We start from the raw sequence: 16693 nt of genomic DNA, 5'->3' as shown, positions 1-16693 counted from the left end.
CAACTGATACCTTGACTCAGCATCCAGCAAAGTTTTGCTTATGTAAAAAATGGGTTTCTGTTTGCTGCGTTCTTCCCTGATCAGGACGCCGCTCACAGCCGTTGCTGATACAACGATATATAAGAACAAGGGTTCTCCTTCGACAGGTTTTGCGAGAACCGGAGGAGTGGCCAAGTATCATTTCAGCTGTTGAAAAGCGTTTTTGCACACTTCTGACCATTCAAATTTTTTATTCCCCCGCAGGATATCGTAGAAAGGTAAGCACTTGTCCGTCGACCGTGAGATGAATCGGTTAAGTGCTGCGACTCTACCGGTCAATCTCTGGACTTCCCGTTTATTCTAGGGTGAAGCCATCTCGATCAATGCATCGATCTGTTTTGTATTAGCTTCGATACCGCGGTATGTCACCAAGTAACCGAGGAATTCTCCCATTGTTACGGCGAAACTGCATTTTGTCGGGTTGAGCTTCATATTATGGGAATTTAGTTGTGCGAAACATTCCTCAAGATGAGATACGTGATCTCTTGCCCTGAGGGATTTGACGAGCATTTCGTCGATATAGACCTCCATTGTTTTACCGAGTTGTTCGGAGAACATTCGGTTCAACAGTCGTTGGTAAGTTGCGCCGGCGTTTTTGAGGCCAAGGGAAATACCTTGTAGAAATAAGTTCCGCGATCGGTAATGAATCCGGCTTTCTCGCGATCGTCGGGATTCATCAAAATTTAGTTGTAACCCGAGAAGGCATCCATGAAGGATAGGAGTTTGTTTCCTGCTGTTGCTTCAACCAGTCAATCAATGTGCGGTAAGGGGAAACTATCCTTCCGACTGGCTTTGTTAAGGTCAGTGAAGTCTACACAGACTCGCCACTTCCCGTTTTTCTTTTTGACTATTACGGGGTTGGCGAGCCAGTCTGGGTATCTTACTTCTGTTATCGATCCGATTTTGCGTAGTTTTTCGACCTGGTCATTCACTTCGGAAGCGCGTTCGGGTCCTAGCTTACGTCTTTTTTTTTTGACTGGTTTGAAAGTTGGATTGATATTCAGTTCGTGACATGTTATGTTAATGTCGATCCCTGGCATATCCTCCGCAGCCCACGCGAAAGTGTTAAGGTTCTTTTTCAGACAGATTATGAGTTCCATCCCCAAAGGCTCGCTTAGATTGGCTCCGATCTCGACTCATCGTTATGAGAACGCAGGTTGGTTCACGTTTTTCTTCTAGGGCCACAATTTTACGGGATTGCCGGAAGAGTTCTGCCGAATCTTGATTTTGGGCGTTTTCGTCAGAGGCCGTTTTCTTTACTTTTCTAGGAATGGTTTGGAGGTCTGGCCTTTTTCGTTTTAGTTCCGCAGCAAAACACACCCGCAATACTCTTGGATTTCCCCATATTACCTCGATTCCGTTAGGAGTTGGGAATTTGAGGCAAAGGAGGAATGTTGACGGGATCGCGCACATGGAATTCAACCACGGCGTACCCATGATAACCTTATAAGACGCTGGACGCTCTACGACTAAAAAACTCTGTGACTTTCATCATGGTCCCGGCTTTGACCGTGAGAAAAATCGATCTGAACGCTATAGTGGTTTCTCCCGAGAGCCCCACTAGCGGGCTAGGATTTTCCACAATTTCGGATGGATCGATCTTCATCTTCTTGAAAGTATCTTTAAAGATTATATCAACCGAACTTCCAATATCGACTAATACTCTACCGATATCGATGTCACAAATCGTTAACTCGATATAAAGGAGATCTTTGCGAGGTTTGGCCTGATCGGCCGTTGCTCCCCTTTGAATGAGATTACGTTCGCACAGGTCGAGGTTCGCATATAGTTTCTAATCGTTGAGTAGTTATTTGCGGGTTAGATTGATCCGTACCCCCCCCCCCCCTTCTTCTAGCGCCAAACTGTGGAAACCAAAATTCGCACTGTCGATTTTCGTTTAAATTTAGGAAAGTAAGAGAACCCTAGTTTCCCAGAGGTCCCAGATATCTGCTAATACCACACGCCCAGCAATCAGAACACGAAACGAGAACAGTAATAAAATAAGAAATCGAAAAAGAGAGCAACATAGTAAGTGCATGGGCTACCAGAGCTGTCAGCAAGATTCCTATTTCTAAAACCCTAAGACGGCAAAAAGCTAATTGAGTCGCAGCTCGTATAATAAAAACTGAAAAAGTTCTCTCCTCTGCCTCTCACCTATGACTCTTTATATACTCGCTCCTAGGTCGGTTTACGCTTTTTTCCTTCTGCCCTTAAGCCATCATAGATTAAAAATGGAGATATTCTGTTTTTCCCGATCTTCGTGATTATCTTTGGAAACTTCAGCTTTATCCATGGAAACTTGACATTTATCCTTTTCTTATGAACCAAGCATAAACCGTCATACGACTTATGGGCTTTTGGTTAAGAAATCGTAAGTGGGCTTTGAGCTGCGTTTTAGGCCTCCTTTGGCCTAGGACCGACCCCTGGAATCCTAGCATGATTATGGACCTTGGGTCCGTAGTCTATAGGTATTTGGACCCTGAGGTCTTTCAAGATTTCGAGAGTTCTTGGGATATCTCGTGAAAGTTTTGTTATAGGACCTATGGGCCTGGACCCGGGTTTCGTGTTAACCCGAAATTATGGTTTCGCAGGGACCGTATTCCGCCTCCCTAGGAGAGACTACTACCGGTACCTGTTGGGATTTTGCATTCTACCGCTCGGAAGCTGGTCACTATCGACTTCCTGGTGCTGCATGCTGTCTCGGCAGAAGCCACTATCATACTTATTAAAGTTTTGCTGGTGTGGATGAAAATCCAAGTGCCAGACTTTACCACTCTACACGTCTAGTCAAGCAGTTGAGTGCTCCCTATATGTCACAGTACTTTGGCACTTTTATATAGCGTCCCCTGTATTGTATAGCCTGGAGCGTTTTAATACAGGTACTTGCACATATGATTTGTGGGGACCCTGATATGCCTTAGGCTATACAGGGGTTTTAGGTAGTATCGACATCATACTCAAGTTTGCGCAGACCCATTCCTGCTTTATGTCACATACCCATTTGTTTTCACGTGGAAATACCACGTATCAGTGAGGTTGAGCTGGGATTCGAAGGTTTCGTGGAACCTGATCCAGCCCTATATGCCCCTTTAAGTATTGTTGCTTTCCTACTACTTTTATAGTCGGAACTATTTCATTATATAAGCTTCGTCCAGAGACTCTTAGCATACATATAAGTAGGAAACCAAAATGCTTAAACAATAGATAATAGAGTAATATAAATTGAGATCCGGGGATCCTAATATAGAATAGTAGGTTGCATGGTGCTCCAAATAGGTAGACTACATTTTACCTTTGCTTTTTGATAGCTCGTGGACTCTGTCCTGTCGTAGAACCTCGTCCCCTTGTTGGGAGGTCTTTGTCTCAGCTTGCTCATCATGGCTCTTGGTCGTATGGTTCATAAGCTGCACAATAAGGAACAAGCAACGCCACTTCCATTTATCAAGGATAAACATCGATGATGGGATGTGTTACCCAATCATAAGGAGCAATCATCGTAGATACACGAATCAGAGACAACCCAACCTCTCAAACTCCAACTCCAACGCCAAATACTCATCTTCGAGAACCGAAAAAAAGTCCATGATGTGACAGTTAAACGCAACTCTGGTGCAAAACAGAGAAGCCATGAAGATGAAGAACCCGAATCAAGCCCTCCAACGAAAGTCGTCGCTTCCGGTAGAGAGAGAAGACAAAGAACCTCCACACATTGACATCAGACCACAGTCACCACCACACAATAGAAGACCAGGATCTGCACACGCCGCCGAGTAATGGAATCTCCAGCGTTACCTTAAGCGGGGACAAAGAAACTGCCCATCCAAGACGCCTCGAGACAAGCCGCTACAACATCACCCGCCGCTACACTACTCAGATCACCACCAAGATGCCTCGACTCTCAAAGAAGAGAGACAAGGAGAACATGACCGCATACAAAACCCACAAACTGAGACAGCTTTGCTTTCCCACCTTCTTCCAGTACCAAAATATCCAAATCTGAAATAAGGAAAATAAATCTGGAAAACAAATCCTCAAAACCGACCTTTTTCCTACTCTGTTGCTGAGATAAACCACTAGAATTTCGTGCATATCGCAAGTTCAGAAACAGAGAAAAATGAGCTTAACAGGAAAAGAACTGAAAGGGGAGTGCTTTCGATGCCGGCTTAACTTGCCGAACGCCGGAACAAGAAGAGCAATTGTTTAACCCAATTCATTTAGTTAATGGATTAGATTAACTCATGATCTATAAAGTGCTCAATCCATTTGGGTTTGAATTGGGTTGGATTAGTTTACCTATGTTGACACCCATAGGATTGGACAACAAATTTGTGTACGTGTTGAACTTTTTATTAATTACAAAAGAAGAAAAAAGATAAGACAGGAAATTTTACCAAAAAAAAGATAAGACAGGAAAATGTTCGTAAGGCAAACTGGCGAACGAAAAGTAAAAGAAAATACCAAAACTATGAGTGTGATTGATAATCACAATAGAGGATAAATAAACAGAGTAAAAGGTACTTTAGCTCAGTTATTCCACTTTTTGTCCAATCAGATAAAACTTGTTTTTCTCCTATTTACGCCAAAAGAGAGAAAGCCAAAAGAGAGTAAACGTAGGGTAATTTATTCCTCTTACATTTGCCAGAAGAAAACTCTTACTCTGAATTTTGCTTTTTCTTTTCCTTCATATTCCACCTATTTTTTCACCTTTTTCCACCCTTAAATACATATCACAGCCTATAATGAAAGGAAAGGAGGAAGACGAAGATTTTGTGGTTTAAGAATCAATGAGACCAGAACTGAAACTTGTGCTTATTTACTCAATTTGTTGATCGGAATCGATGTGGCCGAAGATATCTGGACAGTTATCCCATGATCCTCTCTCGCGGGCTTCCCAGTACCCTCCTTTGTATCGGTAAGCCTCGCTTCCTTTCTCTTTCGTGAACCACCTCGGCTTCCATCCTCTCTCCTGCATCTTTCTAGCCTGTGAAGCTCGCACACGAACCAGTTTATATAGCATGTCAATTTTTTATGTGAAAACTACATAGACCGAAATAAACCCAAATTGACCGATTAACAATTTTCATTAATTTAATGTTAGAAGTCAAACTTTAAAAAAAAAAAAAAGAACACCACATTTCATTATCCAGAAAAAATAAAGAGAAATTAGGGTGTATATACACCATTTCGACCATAATTTGCAAACTGCCCGATGACACTATTGACAAATCTACGATCCAATATTGCCCCTGCCCAAACTCTCCTTTCCTTCTCTCTCTTTCCCTTTCTTGTGTCTCCACATTTCTCCAGACCAAATAATCTTCTTTTTTTTTTCTTTCGTTCTTCTTCCATTCCATATCTCTATCTCTACCCAAAAATAAAATTTACTCTAAAGCAATATCACTTTGGGATCCATTTCTAATTTTGTACTTAACCTTCCAGATCAACGTCAACGATGTCACTCATGCTACTCCTACGGCGGCGATTACGCGACTTTGACCATCTCCGGTGATAAGAAATCCACCCTTGTTTCCCCGCCTCCCGAATCCGATTCAAAAGTTAGAGAGTTTGAAACCCAGAATCCGAACCATGGTGAGAGATCCAATAGTTACTGACAGGATCCGGTGGCAAGAAAGTCAAGATTAACAACCACCACACAGCGATTGGTGTGGAAACAGAGATGGATTTTGTAAGAACTCGGGAATCGGATCTTGGATGTTAGTCGTTTGGTGAAGACCACAATGAAGATGATGGAGGTGCTAGTCCAGTATAGAGAGCAGGTAAATATTTGCTTAGCTGTTACAATTTATTTTAAAGATATTTAAAATGATTTATAAGATGTTAATAAATAGCGACATTAGTTGATACATAGTTTGTTAAATGATATGAAATTGGTTACCGGTCTAACAAGTCAAATAACATTGCACGTCAAAACTTAGCAGTTACATTTTATATAATATATGTTTCCATTAACCGATACATGTTTAGTTAGCTGTTATAAATCATGTTATCGTTTCTTAGGGGGGGTTAGTGGGGAGATAATTTACACTGATTTCAAAAGTCAAGAGGATTTTAATTCTGTAAATATTTTCATTGATTCTGACAATATGTCTTCCCATATTTATAGAATCCATATATTTTTTTGGTTTGATTGGCGATGACTTATTGTGATTTATATTAACTTTTGTCTACTATTGTTTATCCATTTTCCATATAATATATTCAAAATAAGGTATGTTCAATTGTGTATAAAGAAAATGAGCCTCCTAGAATTGTTCTTTGCTTTTTATTCATCATCAAAGCTCGCAAGATAATACAAGTCTCCGGTTCTCACTTTTCTTATCTTTTTTTTTTATGATCTATTTCTCTGTTTTTCATTATATCATGTCTTAAAATGGTTTGATTTTTATATATGTTGCTTTCAAGTTTACGTTTGGTTTCATTATTTTATTTGTTTAGACTAGTAGCAAGAACCTTGATGTTTACCTGTTTGTTTGTGATAAATATTTTTGTGTGTATGTTCTTACTAATATTGATTAACTTCACATAAGATTGCAATGGGTGATAAACAGGAAAAAAAAATCAGTATAACTTATGGAATTCAGAGGAAACCAAGGTTTTAATGGAATTCAAAAAAATCAGTAGCTTACTCACAACTATTTATAACTCATTTTCATTTGTGATGGTGCTATTTTATGGATTTATCATTTTGATGTGATGTTGTCTGACTGTCGAATCTCTTTCATAATATTTCTATGGATAAAAAATTCTGGGTTTATCATTTTGATGTGTTGTAGTGTGACTGTGCACGGAATCTATTTCATAGTTATATATATATATATATGCATGTTTGATAAAAGAGATTATATGAAATTGATAATGCTTCTCACGTATCATATTTGCATGTTTGATAAAAAAAATATTGATTTTGTCATCTCAACTTTGGGAATACATGGGTTAACTCTAGTATTTTGAAAGTTGTGAGTAGTGAGTTAAAATGTAATGAATCATTGTTTCAATAACACCATAGTTTAATAGAATTACAAAATCTAAAAATACTTAACTTTTTGAATAACAAAAGATTTATATAGAATTGTAAAATCACCACACCAATAACACCAAACTTTTTAGAACTTTAAGAATCATGTTACCAATAACACTAGAATCTTTAAATTCTTCAACTCTTTAAAAATCAATCTCCCACTAACCCACCCCCCCCCCCCACCCCCCCCCCCCCCCCCCCCTTAAGTTGGTTGTCAAGATATTAAGAATACATATCAACACCTGATTATTAATTTGTTTTTTTTATAAGAAACATTAGTTCTGTTTATACTGGATATCGATTCGGTCTAACCGTGTTTTTTCTGTCTTTAGTCTGGTACACTATAATTACCATTCGAAATTCATATTTATTTTGTTTTGTTCACTTGAAATGTGTGAGGTTTTATTGTTTTTTGGTAGAAAACCCAAAATTATTATTATTTGTTTGGTTTCATGTTATATGCATTTTAGGCTGTTTTGATGTCTAACCAATGGTTTCATTTAAAAATTTCTAAACGAATGAAAAATCAAACTAAATATAAATAATAGTTGAAGAAAAAATACATGTAATATTATTTTTGTTGTTTGTAAAAACAAATTAAAATGACATTTTAAAATTATGTTCATGTGTATAAGATTATTTAATATTATTTTTCTGTTTGAAATTTCGTATATGTTAGACATAGTATAAAATCTGTATATTTATAATCATTGAAATTTTTTATTGAGTTTAATAATATAAAATTTATTAATAGTATTTTTATCTAATTTATATTTAATCGTTATTTTAATTTAATTTTTCCCTAACTCTAATATAATTTATATAGTAAAATAATTAGATTTTGAATGAATACTGATATTTCAATCTTTTTATTTCTATGTTATTGTTTACAGAAATGGATATTAAGAAAATACACAAATAAGCCCATTTGTAGCTTTTAAACCCACCATACAATAATAAAAAAATGTGCCATGAATATTCGATTGCTTTTGTGTGATATCTGACCCATTACAAAAAAAATCAGTTTACTCATACCGATTAAGAAAAAAAACTTTACCTTCCATTCGGCCATTTACCGTCTGCAGACTGCATCTATTTGAAGAAAGAAAATCAATCACCGGCTTGTTAAGACAAACATCTCGCCTCCTCTCCGATCCGTCACATCAGCATCCTCTTAATCGGTGATGAGATCAACCTTTACAACGAACCTCCTTCCACGATCGATTTTACTTTCGTGCAGTCATGGAAGAAAATCACTAACATGGACCTACCGTAGACTCCGTCTTCATTCATGAAACCTAGTCCTTATACTGTGTCTTCGATTCTGACGCAACTATTCGCCAACTTCGTCCTCCCTTAAGCATCTGAAATTTCCGAGATAGAGGTCAGTTTCCCATTTTAGTTTCTTAGCTTTGATCATCATTTTGTTCTATTAGTATGCATCTGGTTGTTTGATTTCATCTGTCAATACACCATCTAGATCAATGCTATTTTAAACTGCGAAACTTAGATTTCGAAATGGAAGGTCTTCGAAGACTAAACCATTCGAATAACACCCTACAAAATAAAAATAAAAAATAGAAATTTAGAAGAAAAAAATAAAGCATACAACATTTATAACATTTCGTTATATGAAAAGTAAAGATGCATTGGAATCTATTAGAACCATCTCAATTGTTATAGTACCAGCAGAAGAATACTGCTTCTACAGACGAATGATGTTTAACCCTAATTTTTCGCATTGACTTAAATGGTTTTAAATCAGACACATAAGTTACCGCAGCCATTATAGGAGAATGAGATAAACTTGTTAAGGTTTCGGGTGTAGTGAATAAATAAAATTATGTGGAGCAGCGAGTTTATATAGGTTTACTAATAATTCAATAAACGTGGTATATCGGTATAATATCGTATTAAATGGCAAATATTTTTACCTTGCCAATCACTCTTAGATATATAAATTGCCATAACAAAAAAATATGAAACATATATCATTTAATATAATTAATTTACCTTGCCAATCACTCAAAAATATAAATATTATCCAAACCTTAATGCTAGCCGGTTTAATTCGGGATGGGTACAATTCATTGATATCGGTTTAGAATTCTTAACCATATTATTAAAATTCACGTGTAATAAAATTGTAGTATTTCATTCGTTTTAAAATTCACGTGTACTACGTGACAGTGACTCGTAGAGCATGCTTGACAATGGGAGACTGTAGTAAAAACTCTTATAGTTTGTATACAACTTGTTTTCATTTGTGTCAAAACTGTTATCGTTTGTGAAAAAAAAATGCTACAATGGCATTCATTGATTTGAGACTGTTCACGATACAAAGGAAGAGTGTTTTGTAGAGAATGGTTGACAGTGTGAGACTGATGTAAAAACTGCATTAAAAAAATAGATGAAGCTTTGTGATAGTAAAAACCAGGCCATTGTTTCATTCTTCCTTATAGACAATGCCATGGCTACTACAATAGATGATGCTTGCAGTAATAGTTCTCATTGTTTGTGTAAAAAATTTTGGGTTTGCATTATCTTTCTACTATTAACAATGCAATAGTTTGCTTCTTCCTTATAGACCGTTGATGCTCGAATGTTCTCCTCTGCTTCTCTTCTCCGCTCTGTTTTTTTTTCTAATAAACGTTTCAGCCAAGTACGCTGCAAAGTAAGCATATCATCAAGGCTCACGCTCTCTAACTGCTGATCGATTACATTCTAGCTCAGTTAGATCTTTATATCTTATGTTATTAAGCCATTGTAACATCCCAAAGAGGAAACTGAGAGGTATGATTGATCATCTCTCGTCACTCGGCAAAAGAGTTACACTGGCTTCAACGATCTCCCTATTATCCCACATCAGAAAAGCAATGATACTCTCGAACCGGACACATGTTCCCGCCGTGACCCAAACATTGTGTACGCTATGACTGAGTGTCTTGTAAAGAATTGCCCACGCTACAACGTGAGAGTGACGTGTATAGAATGCTTGACAATGTGAGACTGTTGTATAAGCTATTATAGCTTGTGTACATAGATCGTTTGTGTGAAAACTGTTATCGTTTTATCTTCAAGTATATCATGATTCAAACTTGATAGTTATCACAAAATGTGCTTATAAATAGTTGGCTTTTACTGACGAAATTGTCTTACGTTCACGTCTTGTTTATGTAAGTTTTACAATGATAGAACGTGGTTATGTTTATTTAAACCAGATTAGGAAACTAATTTTCTTAAACAAAAGCGAATTCTCGTGAGAAGCGTTACCAAGTCGATACGTCACCATAATTAATTTCAAATGACTGTGAAGCTGACACGTGGACAATGTTGTGTGAACGCATTAAAGTCAATGCTTCTCTTTTAATATATAAGGGATATAATATTGCACATCAAAACTTAGCAGTTACATTTTATATAATATGTTTCCATTAAATGATACATGTTTGGTTAGCTGTTATAAAACATTTTATCGTTTTTTTAAATTGGTTGCCAAGATCTTAAAAATACATATCGACACTTGATATATATATTTTTAAATGGTAAAAAATAGATTATGGTGCTAACTTAGTAGTTTGTTTATTCAACTGATATATTCTTATCAGTTAACAATTATTGTATTATATATAAATCAAACAATTGTATAATGTTTCAGCTTAGCATTAAATGTATATTGTTAGCATATTAATAATTGCAGATTGTGGAGTCGGTAAATTCTTTTGGAAGGTTTGGAGTTTTTTTTTTGGTTAAATGGAAGGTTTGGAGTTTAAGAAGAGGAAAAGGTGACCGTATGATTGATTAGTGCCATAAACAAAATAAGTGTTGATTTGGATATTTAAGAAGAAGATCTATTGATTTGAAATGAAAATGGTGAGAACATTGGGAAAGAAACAGAAAGATGATAGAGATGTGAGTTCTGAGAAAGAAAGATAAAGAAGATAAAAATTTCGGGCAGGGGTAAAACGGGAAACGGGGAGACAATTGTCTACAGTGAATGTTTGTTTTTAATGGTTTTGGGTAGTTAGCAAATTTTGTTCCCATTTGTGTATATCTAGCCAATTATCTCAAAAATAAACCCGTAGTGAGTGAGACTTGTATTACCTGACGTTGTCGCTGTTCCAGCCGCAACTTCTCTGTGTTGGCCATTTCAAACTCACTGTTTTCCAGATACCTCTGGTCTGGTCTCAGCCTTGAATCTGTTGGTGGCAGCTTCTCCTACATCCATATCTCATTCAAGTTGGAATGTCTCACCGCAACACAATTCATAGACATTATTAATTCTTTACAGCATTCACCTTCATCCCAGGTGTTAGCTCGTTCAGCGTGACTGCGAAACGTGTTAGATTATACTTTGTTGCGTTTCCAGGGGGTTTTCTCCATTTCCAGAGAAGTTGAGCTCCTGACATATCTTCGCTCAATTTCCCCTTCCCAGAACAATCACCCATCACATAGTGCATGCTCTCCTCCCATTTCCCAAACATCGTTGCCATTGTTTTCCCACTCTTGTCTTGAACTATACCATGAACCTGTCAAATACTCATATTCGTAATACATTGATCAGGATAAAACCAAATGCCCACTCCTAAATTATTCATCAAGTGGTTGGTACCATATCGAATGAACATACCTGGTGAGGATTTCGGTCAATGATCGACTGCTCTTTGAATTTAAGTTTACAAGAGTATTCAGCACTTCCTTCAATACGCATAGTACCATAGTGATCACAGTAAAGTTTACCAAGTATGAGATTGTATATCGATGTAGTCACCTACGAGTAGAGATATGGTTATTAGTAACAAAGAACACATACAACATCATTATCTGCTTAGTAAATTTTGACGGGTACCTTACTCCACTGAAGGATTTTTCCATCATCAAATTGCAGAGTCAACACACCAACAGGATCAAGCTGAATCCACCGACCCCAAAACTTACTCTTCAGATTGCTGTCTGCCCAGAATTTCCATCCCGTACCATCGCAATGGCATGCCACAACCATAGGATGATGACTGACCTGACACCATATAACCAGTAAGAGGTCTGAATAGCTATAGCTGAAGAGTAAAATACACATAAAAATACATCTGTATGTTGTGAACCAAAACCTTTTCGGAGAAAAATCGAAGTCCTTTGTCTGGATAATCTGCCTCGTATGTTTCACCTAGCACTGGGTTAAAAGGTTTGCAGATTCTTCCTTCGGTTGATGCATACCCAGATACAGCAAAAGCAGCGACATTAAGAATCCTCATGAGGGTATTTCCCTGTTTCAAAAAAGATAGGCAATGTTACCATAATGGTTTTTAAAAAAATTGTAAAAGCGTCCATATACTTTATACCCTTTTGCCCCATTCAAATGTTCGATCAAGAAGGTATGAATATTCCAAATCCTCAAAACACTCCTGTAGGGAAGATAGTGGCTCGTTGAAGTAAACAGGTAGACAAACTTTTGTGAGATCTTTGCCTATATTGTCTTTGATCATTGACCAAAGGCTAACACTTTTCTCTTTTTCAACAGGATCAGGTAAACTCTTCCTCCTTTTGACGCGCGGATAGTTGAATCCAACAGACTTGATGGAAGGATCAATATCATCTTCTGACCCAAAGCCATCATCATCAGAAGAAAACGAAGAGGTACGAAAGCCAGAACTACTGCTCTTGAAAGAACTTGAAGAAAGAAAGTCACGTGTATCAAAAAAGTGTGGTCTTCCTCATCCGTTTCTGCATCACCTCGTTCATTCTCATCATCAGATTCAGTGGCAGTCCCTTCTGAGATGAAACCTGAACAAAGTCTAAAAGCAGTTAGATGAAATAATCAAATGCTAAGCTAGAGAATAGTACGCTCGAGAACTCACCACTGAACTTCTCATTTCTTAAATCATTGGGACCTTCATTTTCAGTGTGTCTTTGACTCTCATCTACAACTGTGTTCTCCAGATCTTCATTGGAGAAGCACCAACTGGCTCTGAAGTGCTGAGAACTCAGACCTCATAATTTGCTCACAGTCCTGAATAGCTAACTCACTAACTTGTTGAGATAAGCTTGAAGTAGCTTATGATACAAGCTACCTAATCCTAATAGGTTATGTCTATCTATAAGGATTAGGAAATATATTTGTGTTAGTCCTAATGAGTTTAGGATAATTAGAGTCTTATATAAGGAGATACCAACATGTGGTATAACTTAATGTGTTGTGAGCTTTAGATTTGAGTGAGTGCTAAAGCAATAAGAATTGAGGTCTTATTATATCTGTGTGATCAATCTCGACGTGATACGAGTTCGTGTGATTAAGGTTTGATACAATAAGTGGTATCAGAGCTTCAGAAAAAGATATGGGAGAAGTGATTCCGGTGACAATGAAGAAAGAAGGCGGCAGTTCCTCATCCATTAAGTGTCTGATGCTCACCTCGAGCAACTACACAGTATGGGCTATGAGAATGAAGGTAATGTTGAAGGTACACAAAGCTTGGGAAGTAATTGAGACAGAATCTGCAGATAGCGAGAAGAATGACTTGGCTACAGCTTTGTTATTTCAATCTATCCCTGAGGCTCTTATACTTCAAGTAGGAGAACTTGATACAGCAAAAAAGGTGTGGGATGCGATTAAACTGAGACATATGGGAGCAGAAAGAGTAAGAGAGGCACGACTGCAAACGTTAATGGCTGAGTTTGATCGGTTGCAGATGAAAGATTCCGAGAAGATTGATGACTTTGCTGGAAAACTCTCTGAGATTTCATCAAAATCTGCAGCACTAGGAGTCAATATTGAAGAACCGAAACTCGTCCGAAAGTTTCTTAAGTGTCTTCCTAGAAAGAAGTACATACAAATCGTGGCTTCTTTAGAGCAAGTATTAGACCTAAACAATACAGGTTTTGAAGACATAATAGGGCGTTTGAAAGCATACGAGGAACGTGTATCTGAGGAAACAGAACCAGAAGAAGAAAAAGGAAAACTTATGTATGCAAATAGTGAAAGCCAACAAAATCAGTTGTATCAAAACAGCAATGGAGGATCGACAGCTTCTGGTGGCTATCAAAGTCGGGGTTATAACAGAGAGTATAGAGGTAGAGGTCGAGGAGGACGCTACTCTGGAAGAGGAAGAGGACGTGGAAGAAATTTCGACTACTCAAAGATAACATGTTATCGATGTGATAAAACCGGACATTTTGTTGCAGACTGCCCGGATCTTCATCTCAAACTTCAAGAGACACAAGAAGCCGAGAATGATGAGACGCGGAACACAGACGAGCTCATGATGCACGAGCTGGTCTTCTTGAATGAGAAAAACGTAGTCCCCGAGAAGTTCGAGACAAATGCAGGAGAGAATATGTGGTATCTCGACAACGGCGCAAGCAACCACATGACAGGAGATAAACGATATTTTTCATCCATCGACAAGGCAATTACAGGAAAAGTACGTTTTGGTGATGATTCCCGCATTGATATCAGAGGCAAAGGAACGATATCATTCATTGACATGAATGGAGAGTCAAGGAAGATGACAGATGTATACTATATTCCTGCTTTGAGGAGCAATATAATCAGTTTAGGCCAAGCAACCGAAGCAGGTTGTGACGTTCATATGAGTGGCGAGCAGTTAACTATGCATGATCAACAAGGAAAAATACTTGTGACGGCAAGGAGATCAAGAAACCGCTTATACAAGGTCCGTATGGGTATAACGGATGACTTAAAAGCACACCTAACCATGGCAAGCGAATCGAGCAAGTGGCACGCAAGGTTGGGTCACGTAAATCATGAGACAATGAGGTCAATGGCACAACGGAAGCTTGTGATAGGAATGCCAAGTATGAACGTTGAAAGTAAAGTTTGTCAATCATGTCTAATGGGAAAGCAAACAAGACGCGTATTTCCGCAAGCCACACACTATCGAGCCACTGAGAAACTACAGCTGATACATGGAGATCTTTGTGGTCCGATAACACCAAGAACTCAAGCCGGAAAACGCTATATTTTTGTTCTCATTGACGACTACTCAAGGTACATGTGGACTTCTTTGATGTCGGAGAAAAGCCAAGCTTTTGAGACATTTAAAAAATTCAAAAATCTAGTAGAACAAGAAACAGGAAAGAAGATTCAAACGTTTAGAACAGACAGAGGAGGAGAATTTATTTCCGGAGAGTTTAATGGCTACTGCGAGCTATCGGGAATAAAGAGACACCTCACCGCTCCGTACAGTCACAACAGAATGGCGTGGTTGAAAGACGAAATAGGACCTTGATGGAGATGACTCGAAGTATACTAAAACATATGAATATGCCAAACTACTTCTGGGGAGAAGCAACTCGACATTCAACCTATCTCTTAAACCGGATCGCAACAAGAGCACTCAAAGACAAGACTCCTTATGAGCTGTATCACGATAAAAGGCCAAACATCGATCACCTTAGAGTATTTGGATGTATCGGATACGCAAAAGTCGAGAAATCACAGCTGAGGAAGCTAGATGACAGGTCAAAGATGTTAGTGAATCTTGGAACAGAACCTGGATCAAAGGCTTATCGCCTGTATGATCCAGAAAGACGCAGAGTGATCGTGAGTCGAGACGTCGTGTTCGACGAAACAAAGAGCTGGAACTGGGGTAAAGACAGCAACGAACATGAACGAGAAGAGAGTGATGAGAGCTTCACTGTGGCACTTGGTGAATATGGGAACCATGGGATCGAAGAGAAAAATGAAGATAAGTCTAACACGCTTAACAAGCTTGGAGGCACTGAAGCAGAACGCGAAGAAGACGATACAGGAAACCAGAGTAACGAAACAGAGGAGGTCTCGTCTGATGAAGAGGAAGTTTCACAGCCGGCTCTAAGACGATCAACGCGAGTTACGGTCAAACCAAAGTATCTAGAGGATTACCTCTTGTTCGCGTTCGAAGAAGGAGAGAGGCTGTTGATGTGCCTCAATGACGAGCCGGCAAGCTTCGCAGAAGCAAAGAAATCAAAGAAGTGGACGAGAGCTTGTGAAGATGAGATTGAATCCATTATCAAAAACGATACATGGGAGCTGGTTGACTTGCCATATGGAGCTAAAGCAATTGGTTTGAAGTGGGTTTTCAAGCTCAAACGAAACGCAGATGGTACAATCAATAAGTTTAAAGCTCGACTTGTAGCAAAAGGATACGTACAACAATATGGAGTAGACTTTGACGAGGTCTTCGCTCCAGTAGCGCGGTTAGAGACAATACGACTTCTTATCAACTTAGCAGCAGCCAATGGATGGGAAGTACATCATCTGGATGTAAAAACAGCATTTCTTCATGGTGAACTAAAAGAAGTTGTGTACGTATCGCAACCTGAAGGTTTTGAGAAGAAGGGTCAAGAAAATAAAGTCTATAGACTAAACAAAGCGTTGTATGGACTTCGACAAGCACCAAGAGCCTGGAATACAAAGCTTAACAAGATACTTGTCGAATTAAAATTTGACAAATGCACAAAGGAGCCATCGGTATATAAGAAACTAGTAAACGGACATCTTCTTATAGTTGCAGTTTATGTAGATGACCTTTTTGTGACGGGAACAAGCCGAGAAGTTATTGAAGAATTTAAGAAGAGAATGGCATCAAAATTCGATATGAGTGACCTTGGTGTGTTAAC

The 16693-nt window shown here is 38.2% G+C and overlaps 1 protein-coding gene and 1 long non-coding RNA gene across 4 annotated transcripts; one reads left to right on the top strand and one right to left on the bottom strand.

Annotated features, from left to right (window-relative positions):
• Nucleotides 1-4495: 4495 nt before the first annotated feature.
• Nucleotides 4496-13403, bottom strand: LOC103865013 (oxysterol-binding protein-related protein 1C). Of its 3 annotated transcripts, none has more exons than XM_033279928.1 (9): nt 12934-13403; nt 12418-12870; nt 12187-12342; nt 11928-12095; nt 11709-11849; nt 11377-11607; nt 11183-11296; nt 4857-5020; nt 4496-4773 (listed from the first exon to the last, which is right to left on the bottom strand). In XM_033279928.1, the coding sequence occupies exons 2-9, from the start codon at nt 12559-12561 to the stop codon at nt 4767-4769; spliced, it is 1125 nt and encodes a 374-aa protein (XP_033135819.1). In that variant the 5' UTR covers nt 12562-12870; nt 12934-13403; the 3' UTR covers nt 4496-4766. The 3 variants fall into 3 exon arrangements, with proteins under 3 accessions (XP_033135819.1, XP_033135818.1, XP_018513973.1); XM_033279927.1 differs by having other exon boundaries at nt 12418-12859; XM_018658457.2 differs by having other exon boundaries at nt 12418-12847.
• On the top strand, nt 4772-10219 carry LOC108871719. The gene is made up of 2 exons (XR_001958352.2): nt 4772-4951; nt 5479-10219. It is a non-coding gene; the product is annotated as an uncharacterized LOC108871719 (long non-coding RNA).
• Nucleotides 13404-16693: the final 3290 nt, after the last annotated feature.

This window comes from Brassica rapa, chromosome A09 (assembly GCF_000309985.2).
Source record: "Brassica rapa cultivar Chiifu-401-42 chromosome A09, CAAS_Brap_v3.01, whole genome shotgun sequence".
NCBI classification, from domain to species: Eukaryota; Viridiplantae; Streptophyta; class Magnoliopsida; order Brassicales; family Brassicaceae; genus Brassica; species Brassica rapa.
This window is presented reverse-complemented; position numbering and strand designations above follow the sequence as displayed.

Bases quoted from the DNA above. Each gene is read 5' to 3' on its own strand.
- LOC103865013 (XM_033279928.1), bottom strand. From the start codon at position 12,561: ATGATCAAAGACAATATAGGCAAAGATCTCACAAAAGTTTGTCTACCT. The intron at 11,297-11,376 runs GTGAATGCTGTA...ATATGGATGTAG, and splicing joins AGCTAACACCTGGGATGAAG to GAGAAGCTGCCACCAACAGA. The intron at 5,021-11,182 runs GTAATACAAGTC...CGAGCTTCACAG, and splicing joins TGGAACAGCGACAACGTCAG to GCTAGAAAGATGCAGGAGAG.